At 39.9% G+C, this 13687-nt stretch overlaps 1 protein-coding gene across 1 annotated transcript in view; it reads right to left on the bottom strand.

Moving 5' to 3' along the window:
• The window catches only part of ARHGAP26 (Rho GTPase activating protein 26), a 692304-nt gene that overhangs the window by 468124 nt on the left and 210493 nt on the right, over positions 1-13687 (bottom strand). Inside the window, exons 6-8 of the mRNA XM_006873269.1 lie at positions 6703-6890; positions 4267-4396; positions 2761-2864 (exon numbers count right to left, since the gene is read on the bottom strand). Of these exons, the coding sequence (XP_006873331.1) occupies positions 2761-2864; positions 4267-4396; positions 6703-6890 (422 nt within the window). The remainder of the gene's footprint in view (positions 1-2760; positions 2865-4266; positions 4397-6702; positions 6891-13687) is intronic.

Raw genomic sequence — 13687 nt, 5'->3', positions numbered from 1 at the left:
ACCAAGCTGTTTTGACCACTGTAGCCATGTAACAAATTTTGAAGTTGGGGAGTGAGAGTTTTCCAACCTTATTCTTCTTCTTAAGCAGTGCTTTGCTTATCCTGGGTCTCTTTCCTTTCCATATAAATTTTGTAATTGTTTTTTTCCATCTCTTTGAAGAATTTCAGTGGAATCTAGATTGGGATTACATTATATGTATAAATTGCTTTGGGAAGTATCGACATTTTCACAATGTTAAGTCTTCCTAATCCAGGATGATGGTACATTCTTCCATTTTTGTAGGTTTCTTATAGTAGTATTTTATAGTTTTCTTTGTATAAGATCTTTGTTTCTTTGGTTACATTTATTCCTAGATATTTCATTCTTTGGGTGACTATTGTAAACAGTATTACTTTCATAATGTCCTTTTCAGTGCTGTTGTTTTTAGAATAGAGGAATCCAACTGATTTTTGTATGTTGATCTTATATCCTGCCACTTTGCTGAATCTTCCAATGAGGTCTAGTAGTTTTGTTTACTGAGTCTTTGGTGTTTTCTACAAACAGGATCATATCATCTGCAAATAGGGAGAGTTTTACTTCCTCTTTGCCAATCTGGATGCCTTTAATTTCCCTGTCTTGCCATATAGCTCTTGCTATGAATCCAGCACAATATTGAATAGGAGTGGTGACAAAGGGCATCCTTGTCTGGTTCCTGTTCGCAGAGGGAAGGCTTTCAGTTTCTCTCCATTGGGAGTAATGTAGGCTGTTGGTTTTGTATATATGCTCTTAATTATGTTGAGGAATTTCCATTCAATTCTTACTCTGTTGAGGGTTTGTATCAGGAATGGATGTTGGATTTTGTCAAGTGCCTTTTCTGCATCAATCGATATGATCATGTGGTTCTATGGTGGTGATTGGATCTATTTTTGAAGGCACTCTCATGAGACTAAGACAGATGAATTACTGAGAACTCGTGTGCAGTCATCAGTGATCACAGAGGCATGTTTAAACATGTCTTATTTGGAACAGACACAGACATATATGAAGTGGAATGCCAGTATCAATACTTTTTGCCTTACCCTCACACTTAGTAAACTTAAAGAAATGCCAGAAAAATTTACAAATACAAATTTTAAAAAACAGATTTTAAAAGAGAACATTCAGAAACACAAATAGGACCCTGGTATGACGCTGTACAATAAGCACTGGGCTGCTAACCAAGATGTCGGTCATTCAAACCAGCTGCTCTTGGAAACCCTATGCAGTGTTGCTGTGAGTCAGAACTGACTTGACAGCATACAACAACAACACACAATAAAATTTCAATTAAAAATGCAATCGAATTTATCAATTAAATATTTACAGATAGAACCAACAAAAATTTTTATAATGTAGTCCAGAGATTCAAGAAATAAAAAATTAAAAGGGGAGGATGAAATATACAGTGAGAAGATCTAAAATGTTTAATCACAGTTCCAGAAGGCAATGACAAAAAAATGGAAGGAAGGAAAATTCAAAGTGATCATTTCCTAAGCGTCAGATAAAAAAGAATAAGATATAAAAATCACAACAAATTTAAAATAAAATTTAAAAATTCATATCTAAGTTCCTCATAGTGAAATGAAACGTAATACATTAAAGAAAAAATAAGATATGAAGAGCAGCCAGAGAGAAGACAGATGATCTAAAAAGGAAACACATTCAGACTGCAGTGAGAATACTCAGAGGAGACTAACTGGCAGGAGGTGAGTGACAACAGCTTTGTGGAAAGGGAAACACTGGAGCATCCCAGCAGCAATGACACGAGGAAGCCTGATACAGCTGACTGCCTATATTTCAAACACGGCCACAAGAATATCTTATCTCCCATCCTACATAATCTTCATTCTACGCAATTTTGCTATTCTCCCCATCTAGAGTCAGGGGTCTATATCCTCTCCTTTTAAAATTGGGTGGGTTTTTGTGACCGCTTCAGTCCACAGTAAGGCACTAAACAGTAATGCTACTTGACTTCTGAGACCAGGTCATTAAAAGGCAGCGTTGCATCTGCTGTAGTTGTGTAGTTGTTGGACAGTTCACTCTCTGTAGAACTATTTAACTGTCTTGTGGACACCATGCTGTAAGGAAGTCCAAACTAGCCCATATACAGAGATCACATGGAAAGGCCACGAGACAACCCAGTGAAAGGGGAAAAGAAGGAAGAGGAGAGCTGACTAAAAGTACTTCAGATGCTCATTGTCCCAGCTCTGGCCACCATCTGACTAGAATACCATGAGAGACCCTAAGACCGACCCACCCATCCAAATGCTTGCCGAATTCCTGGTCTACAAGAACTGTGAGAAATAACAGAATAATTGATGGTGTTTAAAGTCACAAGGTTTGGGGGAGATTTGTTACACAGCAATAGATATGTGGAACACCTACACTGCCAACTGGCAGCTCTCCAGGCAAGTGAGAATGCCATGAATCACTTTCACAGGATGAAGTCATGCAAGAATTTTTAGCATCCAACACATTCAACAGACTTAATATTGTACTTACATGAAATACAAGAATCTTTCTTAATTGCAGATCCTAACATAACTTAGAGCTAAAAATAATCATTTGAGTTTTTGGTATTCCTTAGGCTATTATGCCTCCTGGAACTACTGCAGAGACATATATATATATATATATATATATATTTACAGTGAAAAATTAGAAGTGTTACATTACATATGCTTTATAATCAATATATGCCAGCCAAGCAAATTAAGCATGAAATTTTAGAAAAGTACTCACCCCCTTCCCTCCTCCTGATTTTTGGTCAAATGGTACCATGGTGATTTGTTTGGAATCTCGTTGGTATGTACAATAGTGCTTCACCCAAGAAGTTCCAAAGTGACCTGCAAGGTAATATTTCCATAACATATCTATACAATATCCACTGTCTGCTGCACATCATTAACTAGAGAAACACACAGCCCAGAACCCCAGCACTCACCTACCTTTGAACTGCTTCTTGGCACAATACATTCTCCACACCAGCTAGATTAACATAGACAGCAATATGATCCCACAGGCTGGAAATGGAACCGACCCAGCACTTTCCCCCAGGGACCAGAAGACTTTTTCCCACTAGTGTTACATCCAGTGAGTCTTAAAATATAAGGGAAGTAGAAGTTCCCTGGGGATGTTAATTCATATTCCCAGCATCAATCTCCATTTCAAGTTTCCTCTCTCTTCCCTGACAGAAGATGATTGAGTAGAAAACGCAGAAAGGCTCCTCAAAGTACTGTCCCCCAGTCGCTTCTGGGGCGATGACTTCATGCTTCCCACACAGCTGCTCTCTGCAACTCTGCTTACAGACATGCCAGGATTCTGACCTACTTCCAAGCCCCTAATTTATACTTTAGCACAACTTAAGATCTGAAAAACAGATGAGGAAGACTCAGAGACACAGAGATGCAGAATGGAAGTGACTGTATAGGACCAAATGCAATCTAAGGAGCCACTCTGACCTTAAGACTATTTCTTAGGGAAGTGTCACATAGTCAAGTTTTGTGGTTTTTTTCAGAGTCTTATTTTACCAGGTGCTTGTTCAATTACTTTATTTTGAACAAAATGCCAATAAAGGAAGAAAGCAAATCAGTCTGCAAGGGCCTCAATAAATACTCAAGGAATTCCAGGTTCCTAAGGGAATTCCTGGTGTCTTGGTGTGCCATTGTAGGATTATCACTGGATTGCTAACTGCAAGGTTGACAGTTCAGACCCACCAAGCACGCCTCAGAAACCCTATCAGGGTCGCTATGAGGAGTCCTGGTGTGCACTGTAGGATAAACACTGAACTGCAAGTCAGTTTGAACCACAAGGTCGGTGGCTGAAATTCAAGGTCGCTGCTTTTTGGAAGCCGTATACAGGGTCACTATGAGTAAGAAACAACTCAACAGAACATATCACTTAGGGGTCAACAAGACCCTCGGGACATCATCTTTCTGTTTGGAAAGTGAGCTACAAAATTAACTCTCAATTCATCCAGACGCATATTCACAGTGCAATATGTAGCAGTAAACAATTAATACATTCAGTTGAAAACCAAAAATTTGGAGATTCAAGTCTACCCAGGGTTTCTTCATAAAAAACGCCTGGTGAATGAAGTCACTGAAAATAGTTTTCATAAAGCATAGTCTTGGAACTGACTCGACAGCAAGTGGGTTTTTACTATAGACAGGTGCTGCTGGACTGCTCGTCCACCATCGAACAAAAGGCAGGAGTGCACCCCAGCATTTGGTAGTCAAAAGCACTTACGTTTCTCCTGAACGTAGAGATACCCTTCCATGGTATAAGGACTGATAGTCTTATGTTCAAGGGGATTCTCCTTCATCTTTTCCATCAGTGATTCCACTTCTGACCTGGTACCTTCAAAGCGATTTCTTGTCTAGAATGAAAGGAAATGTATATAAATCAAAGAAATGAAATCTCTGTTGCCATCTCTAACAATTCAGTGCATTAACTTCATAGAAACCTTAGCTCTGAAACCAGGTAAGAGACATTCAGTCGTCTAGGAATTGGCCTTAATGTCCTATGCCAGAATGACTCTTAAACACTGTTGTTGTTAGGAGCTGTTGAGTCAGTTCCGGCTCATCGCAACCTTACTCACAAGAGCATGAAACGCTGCCCAGTTCTGCACCATCCTCCCAACTGTTGTTATGTTTGAGCTCAATGCTGCTGCCACTGTACCAGTCCATCTCGTGGGGGTCTTTCTCTTTTTCTCTGACCTGCCACTTTACCAAGCATGATGTCCTTCTCCATGGACTGGTCCCTCCTGATAACATGTCCAAAGTATGAGAGACAAAGTCTCATCATTCTTGCTTCTAAGGAGCTCTCTGGATGTAGTTCTTCCAGCACTGATCTGTTTGTTCTTCTGGCTCTCAAACTTATATGGCCCTCAAAATCATCTGGGAAACTTGTAAAAATGAAAATACCCAGGCCTTGCACCTAGAGATTAATTGACTTTCTCTGGACCCAAACTCCTGAACTTTAAACAAGCATCCCAGGTGACTGGGGATCCTGAGGGCCCATAGGGCCTGTAGTGGATGCTGTGGTCCACTGCCTAGAGCTGCCTTCAGGACTGAGTAATAATTCTCTCCAGCTGCAGGGAATGGTACTTGCTCACAGATGAGTCCCTCCCTAGGGAGCTGCTCCTTACTCCAAGGCTGTCTGCAGCCAACCACTAGCGGAAGTTAAAGGCAAATGGAGGAGGGGCCAAAGCCTAGCTCCCTGGCTTTAAATCAGGATAATTTTAAAGGCTCATCCCAACTCCAGAGCTCGCCAAGGGAAAGACTGAGGATTCTGTGGCAATTGCATCCCAGTTTGGTTTCCATGACTTCCTGTTCCCTAAGACAACACAGAGAATCGTGGCATTTGGAAGAAGGTTTCACAAATTATAGCTTCAAACTCTGAAATGAAGATTTATGTGAAGAGCTCTGGTGTGGCCCTATAGGATACAGCACTGGACTGCTAACCACAAGGTTAGTGGTTCAAACCCACTAGAAGCTTCTTAGAAAGCCTATAGAGGGTTGCCAAAAATTGGAGCCTACTCCATGGCACTTAGCAACAACAACCAAACCCCAAACCCACTGCCAATTTTATTCCAACTCATAGTGGTCCTATATAGGGTTTCTAAGACTATAAATGTTTATAGGAACAGACAGCCATATCTTTCTCTCATAGAGCCACTGGTGGGTTTGAACTGTCAACCTTGTGGTTAGTTGTGGTTTTTTAAGTGCCGTTGAGTTGGTTTCAACTCATAGTGACCCAATCCAGTGTTTATCCTACACCACCACCAGGGAATAAAGCACCTTCACATAAATCTTCATTTCAGAGTTTCCCTTCTGAGGAAGCTATCATTTGTGAAACCTTTTGTAAACCCCCCACAACTTCCTGTTCCCTAAGACAACATAGAGAACAGTGTTCAAGGAAAAGTTCCAGACTTTTATGAGCCATGCAGTAGACCCCACATGGCTATGCAAGGGGCTTCCAAAAATTCATGGAAAATGGGATTAAATGATAATGGAAAATGTCCAAGAACTTTTGGAAACGTCCTCGGATTTGGGATTATTTTTTTTACACAGGATCATGCCACAATCACACACTGAAAAAGTAAGTTCAAGTCCCAGTAACTGCTAACCAACGAGCCAGGAGTAGGATTCTGTGAACCTTAAGGGGCTGCTGTGAAAAACTTGCAGCAGGAAAATGGGAATAAACCTCACTAACCTGGATATTCTATCACCCTTACTAAGAGGTGACCAAGAGCACATCCTTTGAGCCAGAGGTCAATGCATGTGGCCCACGCCCACCTCCATAGCATATACTCCAAGGACTACTGCAGCCAGGCAGCTAGATACACAGAGGGAGGCTGGGCTGGGGAGGGGTGGCATTTCTACTGCCAAAGGAAATCCTGCTTTGGGGGCTACAGATTTATAACATAATCATCAACAGCACTTCCGAGAACATAAATAGGCTTTGAAATAATGGAGAAGAGGATGATAGTCTGCTCTGGACCCACCAAGCACCCTGGAAATGCCTGCCTCCCAGCTGCCCTTGGAACCCAAGAAAAACCCACCCACTTCACCTGCACTCCAATCAAGACAAGAGTTTCTACGGCAACCAGACTGTATTTTGTTTTGTTTTGTTTTGTTTCTTTCCTTAACAGAAAGGAAGTCTGTCCCTCAGCCCACTCACATTCTGTATACTAATAGTCAACTGCATCTTGAAGTCGCTGAAATCCTTGGCCAGTTCATAACCATGGTGATAGAAAGTGAAGAGTCCTTGCAAGAATGCCAGTAGCTGTAAGAAAGGAAAAATGGCAGAGGTCACAACATAGGTTAAAAAAAAAGAAATTATGTAGCTGTATCTGACTCCTAGCAATGCTTCAAAATTATCATGGCTAACATTTACTGAGTATTTCCTAAGCACAGTACCTGCACCTACCCTATCTCACTGATAACTTGCAACAATGTATAAGATAAATGCTACTGAAAGCCCACGGTTAAGAAGCATTGACGTCTGTGTGCAGAGTTTGTCTTGATCACAAGCTGCGACAAGCTGGCTCAGTGCTACCTGATAGTGAACGACTGGGAAATGGAGAGTACTAAACTCCTACTTTGAGCTACTGTGGACAAGAGCGCCTTGGAAAGCTGCCCTCAGGCCCTCTCTTGCCCGACACCTGGTAATGAAGAAGGATATTTCACAACTGTCATGTTGAAGAAATCAAATGTGAAATTATAAAACCAAAAGATTATTCCATTTCCAAGTAACAAAATGATGAGAAACCTTTTGTGCTTGCATGTGAGTTTATAACAAAATGAACTTGACCTCATGACTTCACTTTTGGAGAGAGCACCAAAGGGCATGCTAGGGAACGAATCGATCAGTTAAAATTAGTTCTAAAGGAAATGCAATTGACTCCAGAGTCTGCTGTTAGATTTTCAGGAAACACAAATTTAAGGGATCAAGAAGTTACCATATTTGGTGGTTTACCCAACAACATTTTGGATGTCTGGGAGATTTGGGACAAACCCAAGCACTGCCAGTTTACATGGGATACGCAAATGAACTTTAATCTGAGAACACCTGCTACTTGTAAACTTTATTTTGATAGAAATTCTTCAGAGCAGCAGCACAAGAAACCTAACTTGGACTGGAAAAACTAGTCTGTGATAGATTTCCTACTGATCCCGGGGTCTACTATGCAATTTAGATCTAATATTATGAAATGCCTTTCAAATATGAGTTTTAAATGGATTGTGTAGTTTTGCTACATACAGAGTATTATTGCAAATGTAATTTATACCTGTCTGGAAAGGTATATTTAATATGGAGAAGCTTAGTATACTGGATTATTTCAACAGCAGAAAAAATGACTTATGATTTTATTTTGTGAATTGTGTCCTGAGATTTCAGAACCAAGTACTGATGTCTAGTTAAACTAAGGCATGTCCGTTTTCAGAACATGAAGTCCTCTGAATGAAAGGACACAAGCCCATCAGGGCTTCTAGCAACACTCATGACTCTCAGCTGGATTCCAAGAAGCGGGGGGTCGGGGGGAGTTGTGAATGACGACAACATTGTCTCCAGATGAGAATTTACACAATCAGGAACTAAAATCATTAATATTGTAAATAAGCAATGATCATCTCTTGACAGTAATCCTACATCAGACTTTATTTTTGTCAGCCCACTGTGCATAACTGGTAAGCTGTGAATGAAATCTTACGCTTCAAAATTCTTTGTCCTTTTTAATTAATGTTTGTAGTCATCTCACCACCAGGCAAAGTTGGGTTTGGTAATTATTAAAGTCAATTTTATAAGGGCATTGGATTGTTTTTCCAAGAGAAAAATAATTGTATAAAGAGAAATAGCCTTTTAATTTTGCTACTTGTACAACTGAATGATTTTGAAAAATAATGGATAGTTTTAAAGATGCTTGAAAGAATCATTCCCACCAGAGAAATTTACTTATACAAAAAGAATTTTACTTGTTAAAAAAAAAGGTAAGTATTACTGTAATTCCCATTTTAATAATGAGGAAGCAGTCTCAGTGAGGTTAGGTTACTTGCTCATGAACACGCAGTAGAATTTGAAACCAGGTCTGTCTGGCATCAACATCCATGCTCTTACCCTAAAAGCCTCAACATACTCGTAAGAAAATCATGCATTTAAGACCATGGCACACCTCATTATCCTCCCAGTGCATTTATAATACTAGGTTATCATGCTGGAAGCTGTGGTTATATCAAAAAACAAGGAAGGTGGGTGTGTCCCAAGTCAAAGACAATACAAAGAAAAACATCCAGATTAGACATAAATCATCCTACTAAAGCAGGTTTCTTTGATTTTCTTAAACTGTTCAAAAGCAAACATTATAAATTTCTTTATTAAAATATTACAGTGCTTTCCCTAAATGGTAACTTAAACCCCTTCTGCCTAAAAGGTAAATCCATTCATTGATTAGTCTTGTCTTTAGTGAAAACATCTGCTCACCACAATGCACATATTTTAAAACTAATAAATGTCCCCACCCTGAGGCCCTGCCAACCTTTAGATTTCGAAGCTACATAATCCCGTTCAGACTCTACACCCAAACCTCTCTCTTGTTATGCTTTCCTGGATCCTTTCCAGACTTTGCACATCTTGCCTCAATTCCAAATCTCAATCTGAAGAAGGTACTGTAATAAAAACCACAACAAAGTGAAGAGGCAGTGTGTGTGTGTCAGCTCGGTCACAGCTCTATCACACTTGGGGAAGCATCCCTGTTATATCTCGATTCCCACTGCCCATTCAGTTTCTTAGGAGTCCACTCTGACCTCGCAGATCTGCCTCTATCACATATCACTAGACACATTTGCTTGAATTTATACTGTTGCAATGCATTGTTATCCCGAGTGATTGTACCTTTTCTTATTAAATATGGTGTTGTTAGATTCTGTCAAGTCAGTTCCCACTCAAAACAATCCTGTGTATAGAAGAACTAAACTGCCTGTTCCTGCACCTTCTTCACAATCGTTGCTATGGCTGTAGACACTGGGTCCATCTATCTTATTGAGGATCTTCCACTTTTTCACTGATCCTATACTTTAGTAAGCATGAAGGACTGGTTCCTTTCTGATAACATGTCCAAAGTATGTGAGGCAAAGTCTCACCTCCTCGCTTCTAAAGACCATTCTGGCTATACTTCTTTCAAGAAGGATTTGTTCTTTCTTCTGACCTCTTTGAGGGACCATAATTCAACTAGACCATAATTCAAATGCTTCAATTCTTGTTCAGTTTTCATTATTCATTTTCCAGCTTTCTCATGCATATTAGAAGACTGAAAATATCATGATGCATCATAGTCCTCCAAATGACATCTTTGTTTATTAATACTGTAAACATCATTTGCAGATTTTGACTTCATGCTTAAGTGACAGGCAGTTCTAACAACAATGGAATACCTCTTCCCACAAGCATACTCTCCTACTTTGCTTGTGACAAGAATAGTAAGTAAACCCAAAGAATGGGCTATCCTACCTGAACCCAAAGGATAGGCCTGTCTTTTGCCTAAGCCAAGTGCCTAGCCCAGTTTTCCAAAGATCTCTGTACTGGGAAGTTAGAGAAAACCCAGATTATAATAATAAGGTAACAACATAATACCTTGACTCACCTTTGTCATTGCCCCCCATTATCTACCCCCCTAGATGCTCACGGGAGGTAGGGGAGCAGGCACTGCTAGATCCTCTGACTATAAACAAACATCTAGTGACATCATATATAAATCCCTAATATAAATCTACAACATAGAGTCATCAAACACTCAAAAACTCTCTTCTTCTAAGATGACCAAAGTCTTGGACTTATTCTACAGGAAATACTTTTTTTGAGAAGAAGCCCCATAACTTTCCCTCTAGATGGCTTCAGTAATACAAGAAAGGGGCTCTTGTGCCAATCTAGCCCCAACATTCACAACAAAACCCTTTCTTTACCCCCACTTACCTCAGCCCTCCCTAGTGCACTTGAACACTGTGTCCCATCACCTTTTCAAGTCACAGAGCCATCACCTAACTCACGAATAATGCAAAAGTGAAACAGTGACCTCTAAGGTCATTCCTCCTGTCAGCTCTGATTTATCATCCCTTGGGATCCTGGTGTGGCGTTGTAACTATTTGAACTGCAAGGTCGGTGGTTCAAATTCACAGGCTGCCCCTCGGAAACCCTATATGGGGTCTCTATGAGTTAGAACCAATTGGACAGCACTTAACAACAACAACAACAAAGTAAACAGGATATCTCTCGATTAGAGTAAATCGATACTGCCACACAGCTCATTAAAACGCCTACCAGACATTGGTAGAAAGTTGCTAATACATTTTGTGGGTTTTGCCAAGCTTTGGAATCATACCCCAATTGTCCACTTCCCTATGAGAATTGAGTCATCAGATATTAACTTTAGCCCACTTCTTCCTTCTTCTTCTTCTCACAGAATCTTTTCTCCACCTCCTTGCATCCCCTTCACATACATCTATGGGTGAAATATGAAAGTCCACTCCTAAGGGGCAGCCCACAGGACTTCAGAGATGGGAGGAAAGTTCAGCTTCAAAGAAAAGCTTGCCTTAGCCCCCCTGGTTATTAGATAAGAGGAGCCATCACTTCCACAGAGGCTCCTCCCTAAACAGTCTTCTGGTCACAGCACAACTAAGGAAAGACCTTCCCACCTCATTTGCCGTCTTCCCTGTCCATGTCTTCTTCAGAGGACAACTACAAGTAAAACCTATTCCTACTTGTGTATTAGAGCTTGAATACAGGGCCACTACTCATCTAGCAGTTTGTCAGACTGGTGGCTTGTGTATTGCTGTGATACTAAAAACGATGCCACCCATATATGAAACACCATCAGTGAGAAAAGACAGACTAGGAAGAAGGAAAGATGTGCCACTTCTGAAAGGTTAGCCACTGAAAACCTTATGAATAGCAGTGAAACATTATAAGCTACAGTGCCAGAAGATGAGCTGCTCAGCTTGGAAAACACTCAAATACTATTGAGGAAGAGCTGTCCTTAATGATGTGGATGGAGCAAAGTTTCCAGGACTTTAATTTCCTGATGGGGCAAAACTCAAAATGAGGGAAAACAGCTGCAAACTACCATTAATACTCATAAGACAGATTCCAGTATTAAAATTAAATGTGCAAAGACCTGGAGTTTAAAAACCTTAGGGGAAAACATGCTCAGCACTTCTTAAGCTGATGAAAAATTCAAGCCTTGGGTTTCAAAATTAAAGAATTATAGTTCAAACTAACCAGCTGTTCCTCGAAAAAACTCTATATAGGGTCGCTATGAGTCAGAAGTGACTCAATGGCACTTAAAAACAACAACAATAAGTTATATAGTGAATGGTGCTGGAAACATCAAGAGAAGATGGAAAAAATATGTAGGTCACTGAACCAAAAAGAAATGCTTGATGTTCAACCATTTCAAGAGGCAGCATATGATCAAGACCTCATGGCTCAGAAGGAGAAGTCCAAGCTGCACTGAAAGCATTAGCTTTCAATACAAACTGAAATGTTCCAACTGATGCAGCACTGGAGGCACTCACTCATCTATGTCAAGAAATTTGGAAGACAGTTTCCTGGTCAACCTATTGAAAGAGATTCCAGAGAGGTGACAAAATGGAATGTGGAAATTATTTACCAAAATCATTAATATCACGTGAAAGTAAAATTTTACTGAAGATAATTCAAAAACTACTTCAGCAGTACATCAACAGGGAGCTACCAGATAAATTGAACTAGATTCAGAAGAGGACATGGAACAGGGATATCATTGCTGACATTCAGATGGATCTTGGCTGAAAGAAGAGAATGCCAGAACGTTTCCACTTGTCCTTTATTGACTATGTGTAGGTTTCCAACTGTAGATCAACACTGCACACTTATCAAAGCTAGGGATAACACTGCAAACAATGGGAATTCCAGAACACTTAATTGTGCTGACTAGGGACCAGTATGTAGACCAAGAAGCAGTCATTAGAACAGAACAAGGAAATACTGAATGGTTCAAAATCAGGAAAGGTGTATGTTGGGGTAGTATCCTTTCACCATATTTATTCAGTTTGTGTGCTGAGCAAATAGTCCAAGAAGCTGGATTATATGAAGAAGAATGTGGCATCAGAATTGGAGGAAGACTCATTAACAACCTGCAATATGCATATGACAAGACCTTGCTTGCTGGAAGTGTAGAGGACTTGAAAGACTTACTGATGAAGATCAAAGAACACATGTTTCAGTTTGGATTGTACCTCATTGTAAAGTAAATGAAAATCCTTACAACTGGACCAATAAATTACATCATGACAAGTGAAGATAAGATTGAAATTGTCAAAGTTCAAACTCATGGAAACAGCCATCAAGAAATCAAAAGACATATTCCATTAGGCAAATCTGTTGCATATACATAATACTTCTAAGTATTAAAAAAACAAAGATGTAACTTTGAGGATATTAAGGTGTACCTAACCCACTTCTGGTAGCGTAGTGGTTACAAATCGGGCTGCTAACTTCAAGGTCGGCAGTTTGAAACTACCAACTGTTCCACGGGAGAAAGATGAGGCTTTCTGCTTCTGTAAAGATTTAAAGCCTCAGAAACCCTGTGCAGGGTCACTATGAGTTGGAATCGACTCCATGGCACTTAACAATAACAACAACAAACAAACAAGCGTACATAGCATTTTCAATTACCTCATATGCAACTGAAAGTTAGACAATAATTATAAGTAAGGAAGAAAGAACTGATGCATTTGAATTAGGGTGCTGGAGAAGAATATTGAAATTACCATGAACTTTCAGAAGAACAAACAAATCTGTCTTGGAAAAGTACAGTCAGAATGCTACTTAGAAGAGAAGTTGGAGAAACTTCATCTCTTGTACTTTGGACAAGTTATCAGGAGAGATTGGTCCCTGGAGAAAGACATCACTATTGGTTAAGTGGAGGGTCAGCAAAAAGGAGGAAGACCCCCAACAAGATAGATTGACAAAGTGACATCAAAAATGGGTTCAAACCAAACAACTGTAAGAATGGTACAGACCCTTCCTTCAGTTGTGCATAGATAGGGTCTTTATAAGTAGGAACTGACATGGCAGCACCTAATAACAACATGGTTTACAGTGGGAGCCCTAAATCTATTTTTTTTTTTTT

This window comes from Chrysochloris asiatica, unplaced genomic scaffold (genome assembly GCF_000296735.1).
Source record: "Chrysochloris asiatica unplaced genomic scaffold, ChrAsi1.0 scaffold00232, whole genome shotgun sequence".
Lineage (NCBI taxonomy): Eukaryota > Metazoa > Chordata > Mammalia > Afrosoricida > Chrysochloridae > Chrysochloris > Chrysochloris asiatica.
Note: the sequence above shows the minus strand (reverse complement) of the source record. Positions and strands in the feature narration are given on the sequence as shown.